General features: G+C 40.3%; 1 protein-coding gene across 2 annotated transcripts in view; it reads left to right on the plus strand.

The window, feature by feature from the left end:
• hip1 (huntingtin interacting protein 1) overlaps window positions 1-18,802 on the plus strand; it is a 348,681-nt gene that overhangs the window by 262,762 nt on the left and 67,117 nt on the right. For both annotated transcript variants that reach the window (XM_072589441.1, XM_072589442.1), the window contains exons 11-13: window positions 5,908-6,051; window positions 14,595-14,692; window positions 17,934-18,006. In XM_072589441.1, coding sequence (XP_072445542.1) covers window positions 5,908-6,051; window positions 14,595-14,692; window positions 17,934-18,006 — 315 coding nt within the window. The remainder of the gene's footprint in view (window positions 1-5,907; window positions 6,052-14,594; window positions 14,693-17,933; window positions 18,007-18,802) is intronic.

An 18,802-nucleotide genomic window follows, 5' to 3' on the forward strand; every position in this document is an offset into this window, starting at 1 on the left:
TGTCTTAACGATGCTCAATCACTTGGCCTCCGCAGTCTTTTGTGGCAATGAGTCCCACAGATATCTGGACCACCGGCTGAAGAAATTCCTCCTCATCTCAGTTCTAAAGTGTCATCTCTTTTCTGTGAAGTTGTGCCTCAGGCCATATTTTCTGCAACTAGTGGAAATAACATGTTTGCATACACTCTATTGAGGCCTCAGAATTCTGTAAGTTTCAAAGAGGTTCCCATTCATCCTTCTAAACTCCATTAAGTACAGACCCAGAGTCCTCCAACCAGTTTTAATTTGACAAGCCCTTCATTCCTGGAATCATTCTTGTCAACCTCCTGTGGACCCCTTTGAAGGCTAACACATCCTTCCTTGGATACGGGACCCAAAACAGGTTTAAGAAATCTGTTAATGAGAGCTGATAGATTTAACCTGAGATTTAGCAATTTGAGCTATCGTAATTGCTGCTGTGTCTCTCACGGGCATTTGGGTTGCTTTTACGAATCCACTTTATCTCAATTTTTCATACAAAATTAGAGATGTTTCTTGTTTCATTTTCTCCTTGCCCTGAACAGAATTCTAACTCGCATGATCTCATATCTTATGGAAAAACAGGAACTTTGTCACACCTTTCCCACCTGAATGCTTCTGTTGGATGTTCAGTGGTATCCCCTACCATGCACACTCCTACCTGTCTTCCCTCCCAAAAAAAGTTAAACTTGAATACTCTTGTCAGTTACTCCCAACTTAACAGTGCTCACTTCTTGTAACTTTCAGTTGAAGCCTGGCTCTCTGATTTCATTTAGCATAAAGCTAGACTTTACCATCAGCTCTCAACCTAGGCTGAGCTGTCTCTTTCCATCTGATTTTCATTCCTCCCATTTTTTCATCACTGTGGGATCGTGTTCAAATAATGACCAAAATCGGTGAGTGATGAAAATAGCCTCCTTTATTCAGCGACCACAACAGTTCAAGTTACAACCACCACAGTACAAGTTACAACCAAAATAGTACAAGTTCGAGGTGGCAATGGAATCCTGAAGTACAGTTCTTACTCGAGCCCCTTTTATGGATGTAATTTTGCTTGCTGAGCTGGAAGATTCGTTTTCAGACGTTTCATCACCATACCAGGTAACGTCATCAGTGAGCCTCTGGTGAAGCACTGGTGTTAGTGACCCACTTTCTAATTATGTGTTTAGGTTTCATTAGGTTGGTGATGTCAATTCGTGTTCTTTGAGGGTGGAAAATGGGGTCCCAGGCAATGTGGTTGTTGATAAAGTTCCAGTTGGAATGCCAGACTACTCAGATCTTTTTGTAGCCCACAAACCCACCAACACACTAAAACAGCAGCTAATGAACTTGAAAGACCCTACACAGACAACAAACAAACGTCATTTACAAAATACTTTGCAAAAACTGTAACAAGCATTATTGGAAAAATGGGCAGAAAACTACTCACCAGAATACATGAACATCAACTAGCCACAAAAATACATGACCCACTCTCACTAGTGTCCTTACATATAGATGAGGAAGGATACCACTTCGACTGGGATAACTCAACCATCCTAGGACAAGCTAAACAGAGACATGCACGAGAATTCCTAGAATCATGGTATTCAACTGGAACTCTCAACTAACACGTTGACTTGGACCCCATTTACTACCCGCTGAGAAAAAGAACAAGAAATGATATCATCATAGGAAATGACATCACCAACACAAGGAAACCTAAACACATAAATAGAAAGGGGGTCACTAACACCGGTGATTCGCTAGAGGCTAACCGAAGATGTTACCTCGTATGATGGTGAAACGTCTGAAAATGAACCATCCAGCTCAGCAAGCAAACTTACATCCAGAGCCTCAACCTGAGCTACAAATCTTCTCAAAACTCGCGAGCCCCTTTATGTACAGTTCTTACATATATTAAAATTCCATTACTATGGTGTTATATTTTTTTATCCATTGTACACAAAGGTTTGAAGGGCTTCTATCCTGGGAAACAGGAGATGGGTTAAAACATGCTTAAATGCTGGCTGCTAATTCTGGTGGGAATATAGTGGTCTAGTCTGCTTGCATAATTAAGAGGTGTTAGTCCTTTTCTCTTTTAAATTAATAAATGTTAATAAAAAATGCTAGGCCTATATACTCTAAATAAGTTAGAAATTGTACCTGTACTTAATAAAAGAGTCGGGGCGGTATGGTGGCTCAGTGGTTAGCACTGCTGCCTCACAGCACCAGGGTCCCAGGTTCGATTCCAGCCTTCGGCGACTGACTGTGTGGAGTTTGCACATTCTCCCCGTGTCTGCGTGGATTTCCTCTGAGTGCTCCAGTTTCCTCCCACAGTCCAAAGATGTGCAGGTCAGGTGAATTGGTCATGCTAAATTGCCCATAGTGTTAGGTGCATTAATCAGAGGGAAATGGGTCTGGGTGGGTTACTCTTCAGAGGGCCGGTGTGGACTAGCTGGGCCAAAGGGCCTGTTTCCACACTGTAAGGAATCTAATCTAATCTAATCTAAAGGACATTAAATGGATTACTGTAGCTGGGTTGAGAGATTTGTTTACTATTTGCTGGTGTGAGTTTCATTCATTCGTGCAATTTCATGGAAACACTGTTTTGTCAATTAGTTTCTTAAAGTGATAATGTCCCAGTAAAAAGGTATTTAACAGGTACATATTAATTGGGGAATCTATTCACATCCAGGAGATCATTGATAAGGGTTGATTAATATTGTAATATTTTGTGGAGACTTGATAGGGAAGGTATTGTTCTGGATGCTACTCTTATTCAGAGGAACACTGCTTGGAGCAAGGGCTGATAAGGTGTGAAAATGCAATAATGAGTTTGAAAGGGTTGTTTTAAATTTGGTGGTAAAATAAATGAGAGAACTGTGGTTTTGTGAATGAATGAAACAGTGTTATAGCATGGAATTATGAATGAATGAAATGGGAATGAGGTATTTGCTTGTGAGTGAGTCAGCAAAGGTGTTGGAATGAATGAACAGGAACCCGGTTTTAATGAATATAACGAGCTGGTGAGTGAGTTAATAATAACCTAGAACACAATATCTCACATCATATTCCCATCAGCCACTTCAGCTGATGCTGGGTTCCACAGCTGTGTTATTGGGAAGTGGCTGCTATAAGGATAGTTTGAAAGCATCAGTGTTATAAGCTTCTAATGCTCAGGCACTGTACAGACTCTTAGCTTTATGATGAAAAACATTATCTCATCATGTTGTTGCATTACGATTATATGATTGGACCGGAGGTGGTACTTTTAATGTTAATATAAAATGTGAATAAATCTGATTAATGCATAACTAGTACTGCCTGAAGTCTCGTGATGTCTGAATTTGGAGGTTGACAACTCCTGTGTTCCCACAGCTATCAAGGGATGTTTGTTTACATAGTGTGTGGTAGACTCCCCAGGGTTCCGATGTAGTGCAGAAATTTTCCATTGGACAACAAAGCACTTATTCTCACCAAAAAAGGAGTCAAGAGTTAGAGCAACTGGGGGAAGTTGGCTATATTCTCAAGGTACTCTGTAATCAAGGTTGGAATATGTCAAGCTCACTGGGTCATGTTGATATATAAACAAACTATTTGTAGCAGCACAATTACAACAACAGTGAGCTTTTGGAGATAAGATTATCCATATATCTGCTCATCGTTGGGATGTGACTGGTTTCATAATGAGGAGTTAGATCGACCAGCCTGACAGAAATCCTCTTGAAGAACTAAATCTGACCGCTCATATCATGTGAGTGACAGTGGCAGGCTGCATCTATTGCTCACATTTTTACTGCTTCGATGGTGCACTTAAAGATTAAGGGTAGATGTTGACTGAGTAACAGTGCAGAAGAGGTGGCAGTGTTTCCATTATGGCTTTTATCCTTTTTAAAAGCAGTTTATTGATGGGATAACCTTCCAAAGTAGAAACCCAATTCCACATACATCAGAAGTATGATCAGGAAAAATGAAATGCATGTCATATTAAAGACGGAAATATTAGACCAGGTGACCAAAAGCTAGTTCAAAGCAATTGCTTCTAAAGGAGGGAAGAGAGATGAAGGTAGGGAGAACTTCAGAGAAGGAACTCTAAAGCATGGGGCTAGTTTGCTGAAGGCACTGCCACCAATAGTAGGACAAGGGAAAGAGAAAATTCCCTAGAAGCCAGAATCAGAGGAAAAGAGGATATGGTAAGGGAAAAGCTGTTAGACCATAAGATTTTGGAGCAGAATTAGACCATTCAAGCCCATTGAGACTGTTCCACCATTCGGCTGGAATGTCGTAACCTAAGAAGTAGGTCAGTGAGTACAGAGACTGCAGAAGAGCTTGAGACTATGGCAGATATAGCTGAGAGGAAGAGCAGTCAGAGAGAGAGGTCGCTGAGCTCAGCTGAACTGGAGGCTTGGACAGTATTGCCTAAAGTATAACAGGTAAAACGGATGAACTTCGAGCCTGGATTAGTGCAAGCAGTTATGATTTGTCATCATCAGAGAGAAATGGTTGAAAGAGGGGCAGGATTGGCAGCTTGACGTTCCAGGATATTGATGTTTTACACGAGACAAAGGAGGAAGCAAAAGAGGTGAGGGATGTTGTATTACTGTTTCAGGAGCAAATCACAGCTGTGTGGAGGGAGGACACCCTAGAGGGATCTTGTAGCGAGGTATCATGGGTAGAGCTCAGGAATAGGATGGGTGCACTTACAATGTTGGGATTGTACTACAGACCTCCCAGCTGCCAGCAGGAGATAGAGGCAGATATATGTAGTCAGACTCTGGAAAGATTTGAAAACAGCACAATTGTTGTGGTGAGTGATTTTAACTTTCCCCATATTAACTGGGACTCCCTTAGTGCTGAAGGTTTGGTTGGGGAGCAATTTATTAGGTGTGTCCAGGAGGACTTTTTGAAACAGTATGTGGAGAGGGAGGGAGAGAGCCATACTGGACCTGGTATTGGGAAATGAGCTCGGCCAGGATAGCATTGGAATAGACGAAAAGTGATGAGTACAGATGTGGAAGGGAAGGGGGGGTGGGAGAAGAGAATATATAATACTATGGATATTAAGCAAGCAGTTGTTTTGTGATTGAGGAGATATAGCACCGAATCTGAGCTTGGGGTCAAAGAGAAGGCTGGTTTTAAAGAGTTTGGCTCTGTGAGATGGTGGCTGGACAAGGAATAGAATTGTGGATACCTGGTTGGAAATTTATGATGGGCTAAGAAGATAGGTTTAGTCTCCACATGTTAACTCATCTCATCCAAGTCTGGATGTCTGATGAACAATTGGTCGCCATGCAGATGCATTGCAAGGGTTGAAGCAAGTAATGGAAGAGTGGAATTGATTGTCTTCAGTGGAAGCTGACCTTACATCTGCAAACGGGTCTTGTCAGTGGGCAACATGTAGACAAAGAAGTTGTACAAGATGGATCCCATGGCAACTTCAGAGTAAATTAGAAGTGGTTGGCAGAGATCTCATGCTTGGAGATGCTTTTGGGTAAGATCAAATAATAAGAATAGTACTAAAAGAAGACATTTTCACTGAACTGGATGTTGGAAACCTATCACCTCTACCACTAAGAGGAACAAGGACAGTAGATGCATGCAGCTTACTTCTAAATCACACACCATTCTGACTTAAATTTGTTGCTGTTCTTTCATTGTCAGAGTTGAAATCCAAGAACATTCCATGAAGAAATGTTTAAAAAAACTTGAAAGTGATAAAATGCACCAATTTTGAATCTCTTTTTAATGTATTCTTGATAAATTACCCAAAAAAGGAATGAAGTGAGTTTGGATGCAGGCTGAACAATTTACACCATAACATTAATCTGTCCATTTCAAATGTTTATTGACCGACTGTTCTTTCAGTGTACTTTAATTTGGTACTAATGATCAATTGGTTTGTTGCAGAATGCTCCAAATTTTCTGCGAGCGTCAGCACTGTCTGAGCATGTCAGTCCTGTTGTGGTCATTCCTGCCGAATCCACCTCTCCTGACAGTGAGCCCGTTGTGGAAACGGATGACCTGGTCGAGATGAACTCATCATCCCAGCAGGTAAGAGAAGTGGAGTTTCATGAAGTCTTGTGTAACTGTGGGCTCTGTTGGACCTAATCAGACATTGTGTATCTCAGCATCAGTTTTAACATGCAACAAAGGTAGCCTTGGAGCCTGTGACATTGGCCAACTGCTTTCGTTTCTGGTTAGATCAATGTTTCAGGAAAAGTGAGAAAATTACAAAGGAATTATGGAATAAAACTGTTTGTTGCAGTGTAATTACATCTTCAGGAAGGCAGTCAGCCAGAGCTTTTAAAGTAGAAAAATGTTGCTAACACAATGGTTGCTTTCAAATAGATCATGAATTTGAGGGGGGAAAGAATTGACTTTGCACTGTCCTGTCTTTTCTTCTCCCCCTGCCAAGGAGAATTCAAATGGCTATACCTCTTCTTGGATTCACTCTTATCTGTATGGTTTAAGGCAGAGGGTGCAGTGTTTGTTTTCACACTGCAGCATTGAATAAGTAGTGATAGGAGATGCCAAAGATCATCCTTTGATTTTCCTCGTCATTTCCCCACCATTTCCTGAAATCAGTGCAATCGCCACTGAACATCTTCGTGAAAGTTTGACAGAGAATTGAGCAGCCCTGTCTTCTCCCTAAATCTCATGCTGTTTTCCTAACACCTATGAATGAAACAATGGTAACCAGAATTGTACTCCAGCCATGGCCTAAATAAAGTCATATATAGCTCCATCATAACTTCCCTGTTGTTGTATTCAGTGACTTTACTAATAAAGGCAAGTATCCTATATGCCTTCTTAACCATCTAATCTATCTGTCCTTCTACCTTCAAGGGTTGATGGATATGCACAAATCCTGTCTACTTGGGGTCCCTACAGCTGTTTGCAGAGAGGTCAAGCACAAGAGGTGTTGAAACAGGCCATTTGGCCCAATAAGTCCACACTGACCCACCAAAGAGTAACCTGTTCCCAGATCCATTTTTCCCTACCCTATTACTCTACATTTCCCCTGACTAATGCATGTAACCTACACATCCCTGAACACTATGGACAATTTAACATGGCCAATTCCTATATTTAATGTGGACTCCCTTGCCTTGTTAGTTCTTGCAAAACACATCACCTCTCGTCTTTCAGGATTAAATTCCATTTGCTACTGTTCAGCCCATCTGTGTCATCCTATAGTCTCATGTTTGCCTCCTCGCCAATTACCATACCACCAATTTTCAAATTTTCTGTAAACATACCAATCAAACCTCCTACATTCATGTTTAGATCATTAATGTACACAAAAACAGCTAGAGACCCAGCATCGTATGCCACTGGGTACAGGCTTCCAGTCACAAAAACATCCTTCAAACGTCACCTTCTGCTTGCTGCCACGTTGCCAATTTTGGATACAATTTGCTAATTTGCCCTAGATCTCATCGACTCTTAGCTTCCTAACCAGTTTGACATTGTCAAAGGCCTTACTGGAATTCATGTAGACTAAGTCAACTGCACTACCCTCGTCTAAACACCTAATTACCTCCTCAAATTCAAATTGATTAGACACGATCTCCTCCTTAGAAGGCAGTGCTGACAATCCTTGCTTCTCCAAGTGGAGATTAATTCTATCCCTTAGAATTTTTCCAATAGTTTCTCGACCACAGATGTTAGAATCCTTTAATCTATAAAATGTTTGCATTACCTGGTGGAATGGTCCAATGCTTGAGTTACTTGAGGGCTGTTCAGGTAAATTACCACTTAGTGTGATCAGTAATGATATCCTGATACTTATTATAATGGAATTAGAAAATTCTGGAAATCCTCTGCAGATCATACAGTATTTGTGGAGGAAGGAGTAGGGTTAGGTCAATGATCTTTCTTCAGAACATGTTTTAAGCAAGTTCAGAAACAGAAAGTGGGGCGGGAGGAAAGAACGAGAAAAGAAGGGTTGTGATCGGATGGAAAGGAGAAGTGATTTAAATGACCAAGAGTTGAGGGTGCAAGAAAACAGAAGATGGAGTTGTGAAAGTCAAAAAAAAAACAAAGATGTGTGCAGAGGAGGTTTAATAAAAAAAAGTCAACATAAATTTCTGCCATTTGATAAAATGGAGACTAGAATCTGCTTTGAAATTGTTGACTCAGTATCTTGAGATAATTTGCTTTCAATGTCACTGTTGAATTTGCGTATTTCATGTTATAATCTTTGCCCCATCTTAATTGTCATTTTTGTCATCTCTGTATAATATTAAAATTAGAACTTTAATGTATTATACATCACTGTCCAAGGGTCAAAATATTTTTCTTATTCGAGGGCTCGTCTTGAGATTTTCCTGACGGCTATATTTTGACATCAGGAGCTACATTTTCATTCTTGCCAACTAATGTATTAGGTGATACTGTTACATAATATCAGTACCTTCCTTGTTTGTGTTGACAGATGGAATGTTTTGATTAACAGACCAGCATAATTAGAAAAATTCATCAATATTCTTAATGATGATCAATTCTCCATTAATCCTCAAGCCACAATGTACAAAGAAAGGATTAATTCCTGAGACATCACACCATTTTTAAATTGATACAAGAGAACAGACAAACCAACTGGTACATGATTCTAGGTGCAAAAAGCCATCACCCTAAATGCACCTTCCACAAACTAATAAGGACACCACTAATGCAGCTAAATGTATCTGCAACCTCCTTATGTCTTCACAGCATACACTCTGACCTATCTTATTGTCAGCATCAAATGTGACTAATGTAGTGGAACCTTTCCTTTCAACTAAGTGATGCAAGATGCAAGTGGGTGTCCACTTGTCACATCCTGGAAATCAAGCAAAAACCAATTGTTGTGTTCTCTCTGCTTGCTGCCAGCTAGCCAAACTTCAATCTGTGCTAATACGTTACACACTACATCATAAGTTTTCATTTTCCGCAGTAACCTTTTATGTAGACCCTTATCAAATGCCTTTTGGAAATCCACATACTGTACAGACTTCCCTTTATCCATTGTTCCTGTTACTCCAAAAAAGGAGATTAAACATGGTTTCCCTTTCAAGAAACCATTGTTGCCTATTCTAGTAATCTCTTTCTCCTTGCTTACAAACTTTGCAAACATTTCCCCATGCCCCTCTTGCAGCCTCCTTTCTATTTCTTTTTTCCCTCCGTAAACACTCCTGCAACCACCTCCTCCTCCAGTTGACATTCCCACCCTTGACCTAGCAGATAGAACACCTGGATCCAGCAGTATGCCCTTTCTGCCTTAGCAATAGACTACCCTGGCAAAATCCTTGCTTCCAGATCATTGGTGGACCTGTGGTTCTCCACCCTAGCCTTGTTGCACCCCATCAGCTCTAACACAGCTTGACCCCCTCCGCAGACCCAGGTCCCCACCTCTCAAGCCGACCTCATCTCCAGGATCAGTGTTCCTGGGGACTTCCTTACTGCCTGACTGACTTGCCTATCTGATTGTTGCTCCTCCAATCATAGGCTGTTTATCTTCTGTGTCTGGTTACTAATGAAGCAATCAGCAGCAATCATGGGAGCGATCTAGCCTGTTTTTGTGGGGGCAACTCCTCACCCCTCCCTTCCATTCTATTTAAAGGTGCCACTATTCTCTGAGTAGATTTTCCTAGAGAATTTTAGGGGCAAGTTCATCATGCTGCTCGTGTTTACTTTGAGTTTATTAATGTTAAACTTATAAAAGGTAAATTTGCAAGGCATCTTTTCTTAATTATCCTGAAGGGCTTTTAATATTGATTTGCAATGTTTACCACGGGGACAATCTTGAGTATTTCAAGGTCTTTTACTCGTTCCTGGGGGTACCTGAAATGGAAGTGGTTTTACACGTTGCTGTAGCTATCAGGCAAATTACAAAGTCCCAGGGGTCAGTCAGTTGTAAACTAGGCTGACAATTGAGATGTTGTTCAGCAATAAAACATGTGTGAAATCCTCACGGTTCTAAGATGGGTCCGATTTGGAACCTTCAATGTGGTGATTTTAATTCTGTGACCCACCTTCACTTCTAAACCTTAATGGGATTGATTTTCTTTGTCAGAAACTAAAATGTTAAAGTAAACCTTAAAGTTGTATAATTGACAGAGAGGTCAGTTAGCTTTGCGATAGCTAGCTTGGAGTTTTTGCCTCTGGTCTCTGTGCATAGAAATTGTGTGTTCTTTTTCATTGAATGAAGAGTGAAGAGAGTTGACTAATCACAGTGAAAAGGATATTCCTGTCATATTTTGGACAAGATAAATCAGAATTCGGATTGATCATTTATTGTTTCAGAGCTGTCCAAATCCTGTGAAGTACATCTGGATTTGAGCTTGATCATTTCAGCCACTGTTGTTTGATGAGCCATTGATGGTTTGGGTCTGACTATAATGGGAAGGGAAGTTTGATGATATGGGGAGAAGTGAAACCAAACAAAAAATTAGTGTTGAAATGAGACAATGAGTTTGATGATAGCTGAATAGATTGTAATGTGGAAATATTTTCTTTCCTTTTCTTTAAAGTAGTTCATGATAGATGTTCAAAAGGGAATAGTGAAATGACAAACTTTTTATCCCCATTTTGCTTGTTATTATTGTGTAACAGAGGGATAAGGTGTAAGACAGGCACTGAGATGGAGAGGTGGAATTGTTACTATGGTGATGATTGCCTTTTCTCTGAATGGCTTCATGCACTGCTTCGCTGAAGAGGTTTGAAGGATTATTATCTGCTTTTATTAGAGAAGCTTGTTTATCTGGACCAGTCTGCAATCTTTCATCTATGATTTGGAGATGCCGGTGTTGGACTGGGGTGTACAAAGTTAAAAATCACACAACACCAGGTTATAGTCCAACAGGTTTAATTGGAAGCACACAAGCTTTCGAAGCTAGTGTGCTTTCAGTTAAACCTGTTGGACTATAACCTGGTGTTGTGTGATTTTTAACTTTCATCTTTCATCTAGTAGGTGAAGCTGCCTTTGCAGGGCTTTGCTAAACGTGTGGCTTTGTTGTAACTGCAGAATATTGCACCTCTATTTCACACAATTAGCTACCACATTTTCATTTCTGTAGAAACCAAAAGAATTGAGGGCATATACACTGGCTGAATAAAAGTTCTGTGTCTTTTATTGCACTCCAAATCAGTTATTCATTTGATATTGGACTCCACGGATTCTGTAATATCAGCATGAAAATAATAATTGGAAAATCCTAGTGCATGTCCTTGCTATCATTCTTTTGGGTGTCTGTTGTCATTGTTGGCCTGCACCTTTCAGCCATTCAGTGTCCCTGTCTTCATTGTGGATTTTTGTGTGTATTCGGGTTTCTTAGCTGAGATCCGATCCATTGTGCAAGTGGATGTTAGAATTCAGTTCTACTGCAAGCTTATTGTTCCCATCATAACTTCATCTGTCTAGGCCCTAAACTTTGACATGACACACGCCTCTAACCTCACCACCCCTTGACCTTTCATAACTCCATTCTGGTTGCTTCTGTTTATATCTCATTGCATGATTTGGTGTCATGTTTGACATCATTGTGAAGTATTTTGGGATGTTTTATTATGGGGGTCAGTAAGCTTTGAGATGCATAATGATGCCAATAGTGAGGGTTCAATTCCTGCACTGGCTGAAGTTACTATGAAGGTCTCTCCTTCTCAACTTCTTCCCTCTCCTGAGGTGCGGTAACTCTTGGGCTAAACCACCACCAGTCATTTCTCTCCAATGGAAGAGCAGTACTATGGTCTTGAGGAGCGATGATTATTTTACTTTTAAGATGTTAATGGGATACAAATACAGCCAGCATTTCTGTTCCAAAAATGATCTCATTTAGAAAGTACTAATGTGAATATGTAGTTGCCTCCATGATGGTGCCCTCAAGGTTTAGTGCATTTACTGACATTCACAGTTCAGCACGATTCTTTTGAGTGACGGGACCCTCAACTGTACCCCAGGATGAGTCAGTGGTCCTATTGTAAAGAAGGGCAAGAATTATTTTGGCATCAAGAAGAAAAATGTTATATTCAGATACAGAACTCTGTTGGTCAAATGATGGAAAAATCCTTGACTTCCATTGCTGCGACTTTCCTTTTTTGTCTGTTTTGGGATTATCAGCATAGTATTCAAGTCTGTATCCTTAAAACTCGAACTAACTCTTAGACATGGGACCAAAGGAGAAATAATCGACCATGATGCTTCTCCAGTTTCAGTGCTCCATATCTCCTCCTCCTCACCCATTTCTCCCTTCCACCCCCAGCCAAAAAAATGTCCTTTACTCTCCTTAACGTCTGTTGAGTGATTTCTTTTGGGTTTAATAGAATAAAATAATGCAGAACGGAAGGAGCCCAGTTTGTCCATTGAATCTGCACCAGTTCTTTTGAAGAGAAATGCAGCCAATTGGACCACTGCCTGTCTATCCCCCCACCCCCCACCAACATGTTCTTTCCCTTTACACCTCCAAGTATTTATCCAATTTCCTTTTAATTCAATTTTAATCTCTTTACATCTTAATATTCAGGAGGAATTACTTCCAAATCCTAACCAAAGTTTGCATATACATTTTTCCTTCTGTTATTTCACTTATTTTGCCAGTCAATTTAAATAACGATAAATCTGGGTCAACTGAAGATCAGTCTTTCAGCCATTGGAAGCAGTTTGTATTTATTCTGTCCGACCACATAATTTTATACACCTTCATTAAATCTCCTTAGGGTTGTTGGCTTTCAGGATAGTAACCCCAGCTTTTCTATGATCACTCATCCATGGAGCTGAACCCTCTACAAAGTTTTCATATCCTTCTAGTGCTCAACATTGGAAATCATTATTACAATAGGATCAAACGGTTTTATATAGGTTCAACAAATTTTCTTTGCTTTTGCACTTCCTGGCTCTATTTGTAAAGACGGTCAAAAGCTCAATTTCAGTATGATGCACTTTATAACTACGGGTTTGTAGAAATGTTTGCACACCATTTGGAGGAGAACTTATTTAAAGGCATGACCCAGTTCTAAGGAAGGGTCACCGGACCTGAAACATTAACTCTGATTTTTCTTCACAGATGCTGCCGGGCCTGCTGAGCTTTTCCAGTAACTTCTGTTCTTGATTCTTAGGGGACTTGGCAGTGTAGGTGTTAAGAGGTTGTTTCCCCTAGAACCAGAGGCCATAATCCCAGAATAAAGGATTGCCCATTTGGGATCGAGATGAGGAGGATTTGTTTTCTTTGAGAGTATTCAGTCTGTGGAACTTTTAACACAGAGGGCTGTGACATTAAGAATATTCAGGGCTGTGATAGACAAGTTTTTTTAATGAACAAGGAAATTTTAGGGCAAGGATAGGCTAAATAGCTTCCTTTTGCTCCTTTGTCTTATACTCCAATTTTGTCATTTAATATCGACCAAGCAGCTCCACTTTGAAAAGGGCCAAATAATTTTTTTTTCCCCCAAGGGCTGTTTTATAATTAGTGCAGATTACTTTTTGATTTTTAGAGGTTCCTCTTATATTCTTATTAACTCAACTATTAGGTGATACAACAGGTATCACTACCATGTGACTGTATTTAAATTGATAAACAAGTGTTTTTACTGAGACAGCAGCAGAATTCAAAGAATTCATTCATATCTTCCGTTATTGACCCTGCATTAAACTCATGGCACAAGGAGAGTGTTAATTTTATTGTATTACTGTACTTAAATTGGCACACGACAACAGTGTAAATTAGCATCAAAAACTTTGTTTCCACATGCTTCTGCACAAAAAAACACTCATCATCCAAAACACCTTTAACAGGTATGTGGTCACAGCTAATGCATTTTGTAGCATATAGACAAAGCTGGAAAATCTGGGTCATCTGAAGATCAGTCTTTCAGCCATTGGAAGAGTTTGTATTTATTTATTCTGTCAGCTCTGAAAAATTTAACCAAGCAATCACTATCCTTACGATTGCTTCACAGGTCTCCATTGCTAATTTAAATGTAGCAATTGACAATTTTGAATACAAAACATCCACCATACATCTTCAGATAGTGGCTTCTCATTTTGTGCAACCTTAGCGAAATCTTTCAGTCAGTTTCAAGGAAATCATTACCTCGCTGCATCTCGGGTAGTTGTATGTTCCACTGTTGACAGGTTTAAAGCTGTTCTGTCTCTTTTGTAGCATCCTTTTTGTGCCTCCCTCATCCCACCTTGTAGCCACTCTATTGGCACTTGCAACTTGCTTCCTTGCCCCCTGCCCTTTGCAATTGTCAGCCCCCAACAAAGGTCTCGCCTGGCTAGTCCCTGAGGCACAGAGATGTATCTGTCCATCTGTATCAATGACTTGTTCATCTTAGCCTTTGACCTTTCAAGCTGATCCTCCGATCACTGGCTGATTTTCTCCCACAGCTGATGCATGCACAGCTGAGGAGCAGCCTGCGATTGAAGGAGCAACTCCTCACGGATTCTGTCTCTCCTGACTCAATACTTCTCTCCCTTCCTTGGCTTTGTGCTCTGTGCTTGTCGTGTTAAGTAGTGGTGAGGAATCTTTGTACATGTGCACTGCACCAAGACTGAAACCTTACAATTCATATTGGTTATTGGTTCTTTTTACCACATGTAACCCTTTTCCTTGCAGAATTTATTTGACAATAAATTTGATGACCTCTTTGGAAGTCCTGGGTCAACTGATCCATTCAATTTTAACAACCAGAATGGAATGTCTAAGGACGACAGGTAAGGAATATTGATCTCATGAACATCTTGGCTTGAATGTTACTAAGTAATTGATGATTCGATTGCTTCAGGTATTCCTGAGTTGTGGTTTGAAAGTTCCAGGTCTTTCTGTTTAAAATACGCTGAGATGCAGAGGGCAGGTGAATGACAATGTTGCAGGAGCCTTCTGCTGCTGCAATCAAAATGAAACTAAAGGAGCATGTGAACTGCTCAAACACGCCAACTGAGCAACATTTTGGTTTTAATGTGACCCTTTTTTTTAGAGAAATTCTCATGATTTAATTTTGCTTTTATTCCCTTCAATGAATAATACATCATAGACTGCATCCAATCAAATGTTCAAAGGATAACTCTCCCAGTGGAAGTTGTCGGAAGGACCCATGATGGACAAATTAGTGTAATTTTGATGATAGACAGTAATTGTTCACTAAAAATCTATATTGTTTGGGAAAAAAGGCCAAAGGACTGAACATCACCACATTAGCTTGTCCTCTAATTTACTTCCCTTGGGTCGAGATCCAGCCCCTAAAAATGATTGAGTAGATCTCTGCTATCTGAATTCTGTTTCCATTGGGAATGGTTTCCTTTTGATGCAAGCTGTCATGATGAGAGAATGTGCACTTAATAGCAAATGTGGTACAGGAGTTCAGCACTAATGGTCACTCTGTTTACTGAGACAATGACGTCCATGAATCTAAAGAGCAGTTTAATTGCAATATACACAGGCATGCCAAGATTAAATCAATACTTGTTTGTAACTCCAAATCAGACCACTTAGTGGTAGGGTGGATAATCAGCCCTTTATCATGTGATGGTTAGCCATGTCTTCAAACCTTTTGATTTCTGGGAGATTTTATGTTGATGTGCGCTATTATGCCATATCATAATTGTTCGTCTGTAGATGGTAACTGCTAGATGTGGTGGAAAATTGCTTTACAAACGGAAAAAGAAATCTTCCCAAGAAACCTGCATTGTGAATGAGATCAGCGAGGATCAATGTAATTTATTAATATTGCTTCCACAGTGATAATGGTAAAGGGTTCAAGATGAGCTAGATTCTGTTGGGTACTGTACTGAATAGACCAAGCGAAATAGAAGTATCATATGCATGGAAGCAACCAGCACCTCTTTCATTTGTGGGTTAGGAACAAGACTTGACAAGAGCATTGTGATCACTTTAGCTGGCCTCAAGTTGGACACTCGATGGAACAACTAAAAAATGGTCCTGGCTAAAAAATGGCCCTCGCTATGTGGTTGTCAAGTCTTAGCTCTCTTTCTCTTTGCAGTATAAACATTTTCAACTGTCCTATCACTATTATTGTAATCTTAATACATGTAGAGTAGGTTGAATTAACTGTCTAGATTGCTTACAGAAGTACCTGGTGTACTGCTAGTCCCTAATCTTAACTACATTATACTAATCACTTTGAAACATTCAGTCTTGAAACCCACAGATACAATGGCCATGTTTATCTTTTTCTTGTGCATTCAGATTCTGTGGCTGCCCTCACATCTTCAGAGCTGCTTTTTCCTTAACATCACTAAACCACCTCCTGCTAGCACTTACTGCAATCCATCTATTTGTAAATTACTTGTAAAGAATTTCCATTGTTCCTCCCTTTATTATTGTGTAATATTTACATTTGTCTATCTGCTACATTCTTGCAGTTCCAACTAAAATGAATGTGCACGTTCACAGTCTTATACCAAGTTTGGCTTTCCTGCATTTACAGTATTCAGCTTTAGTCATGAGGCAAAGTATGCTTTGCTTCCTTGCAATGTGTAGAGAATAGCTGATTTCATGGCCTTTTCATCTCTGTTTTGTTGATCAATTTGCCATTGTTTAGTGAAATAAATTTGCTCTGTAGAAGTCCCATATATACTGCAAACTCAGTATATTACTTAAGTTACAATTTTAAAACCTGCTCATAAGAGTTACTTTTATGGGTGGCAAGGTGGCTCAGTGGTTAGCACTGCTGCCTCACAGCACCAGGGACCCAAGTTCAATTCCAGCCTCAGATGACTGTCTGTGTGGATTTCTCCTCATGTCTGCGTGGGTTTCCTCAGGGTGCTCCAGTTTCCTCTCACAGTCCAAAGATGTGCAGGTTAGGTGAATTGGCCATGCCAAATTGCTCCATAGTGTTAGGTCAATTAGCCAGAGGGAAATGGGTCTGGGTGGGTTACTCTTCGGAGGGTCGATGTGGACTGGTTGGGCCGGAAGGCCTGTTTCCACACTGTAGGGAATCTAATCTAATCAAGAAAGAGTGGACAAAGATTTAAAGTGAAGTGCAAATGAAGATGTGATGTAAGATGTGACATTTCATATAGAGAGTCATTAAGGGAAGGAAAGCACTGTCTGTGGTGGAGGCAGATTCAGTTGAGGCATTCAAGTAAGCATTGGATGATTATTTGGATAGAAATGATGTGCCAGGGTATGGGTATGCTTGGCATACAGCTGGTGTAGACGCAATAAATGAATGGCCTCCTTTGCAATTCTGTAAAATGTAAAAGTGTTGAATTCCAGAGTGGTGAGAATGACAGCCTACATCGTGTGACATCAAGGAACCCTAGTAAACTGGAATCAGTGTGGGAATCGGGGAAAACTCTGCTGGTTGGAATCATATTTGGCACTTAGAAAGATAGTTGTGGCTTTTGGAGGTTATTCATCTCAACTCCAGGGTATCAGTATAGGAATTCCTCTGGGTGGTGTCCTTGGCCCAACTATTTTCAGCTGTTTCATCAATAACCTTTCCTCTGTCATAAGGTCAGAAGTGGGGATGTTTGCTGATGATAGCACAAGGTTCAGCGCCATTCACGATTCCTCAGATACTAAAGCAGTCCACGTTCAAATGCAATAAATTCTGGACAATATCCAGGCTTGGGCCGACAAATGGCAAGTAATATTTATGCCACACAAATGCCAGGCAATGACAATTTCCAATAAGAGACAGTCTAACCACTGTCGCTTGACATTCAATGGTGTTACCATCACTGAATCCCCACCATCAACATCCTCGGGTTACCATCAAATGGACTTGCGATGGAAGTAACAATGGGGAAAGTTCTAACTAAAAGTTAAGTCAAATATCTAAACCTTTCTGTAGCAACCAGTTGCTTTGAAATAGACTGATACTTGATAATAGTCATGAGGTTGGCTTCCTAATTATTGTCAGTTGATCCACAGTGGATTTCAGTCATTGTTATATACTGGCATTTATAGTTTGAATTTATCTGTTCCCAGGGATAAGTTGATTGAACAACTCTACGGGGAAATTGCATCACTGAAGGAAGAAATGGCGAATTTTAAAGTTGAGGTAGGATGTCAGTTTACTGCTGTCTCATACCTTAGAATCGAGGTAACTGACTGATACTTGTTGCAATGAACGTACTCTCAAAAGTGACTTCACTGAGTCTCATTTGTGAGACCTTCTGAGTACATGTCCATGGTATATTTTCACTTCTTGTGCTTGACCTCTCTGCAAACAGCTGTACTATGCTCTACCAATATCCTTTCATCACTGTCGTCCAGCTCAATCCGATTATCCTTTCAGGATTCTGCCTGGCCGGTCACAGCGCAGGCATCTCCAGCAAGAGCATCTCTTCCCACCAACCTCTGGCATCCTCCTCGGATTTATCTTCATCTTTCTCCCCTTCCTCACTCTCATGCTGATTTTTGATGACCTCATCACATGGCTATCATGATAGCACACAACTCTAACTCTCCACCACACTTTTCAACCTTACTAATTGTGTTGACAAACTGCTTTTCTAATGTCCATTGCAAGATTTTCTACTTAAAGCTTGCAGATATTTTAAACTGCAGACCATTGTCATTGATTCCAGCTCTCTTTTCCTCGCCACTGACTCCCATTAAATCAGACCATTGGCTGTTTGTGTCCTGTTCAACCTCGAGGTTTCCATAAGAGCAATTACTTTCACTGAAGTTACTTGATTCAGTTGTGTCCCTGCTTCATTCCAGCTACTGTGAAACTCTTGCCACGTTTGTCACCTCCAGACTGAATTATTATAATGTTCTTCTAGCTGCCTTCCATCCTGCTAACCATGCACACTCAGCTCTGCTACTTGAATTCTATCCCACATCTTATCTCA

The sequence above is a fragment of the Chiloscyllium punctatum genome, chromosome 19 (assembly GCF_047496795.1).
Source record: "Chiloscyllium punctatum isolate Juve2018m chromosome 19, sChiPun1.3, whole genome shotgun sequence".
NCBI classification, from domain to species: Eukaryota; Metazoa; Chordata; class Chondrichthyes; order Orectolobiformes; family Hemiscylliidae; genus Chiloscyllium; species Chiloscyllium punctatum.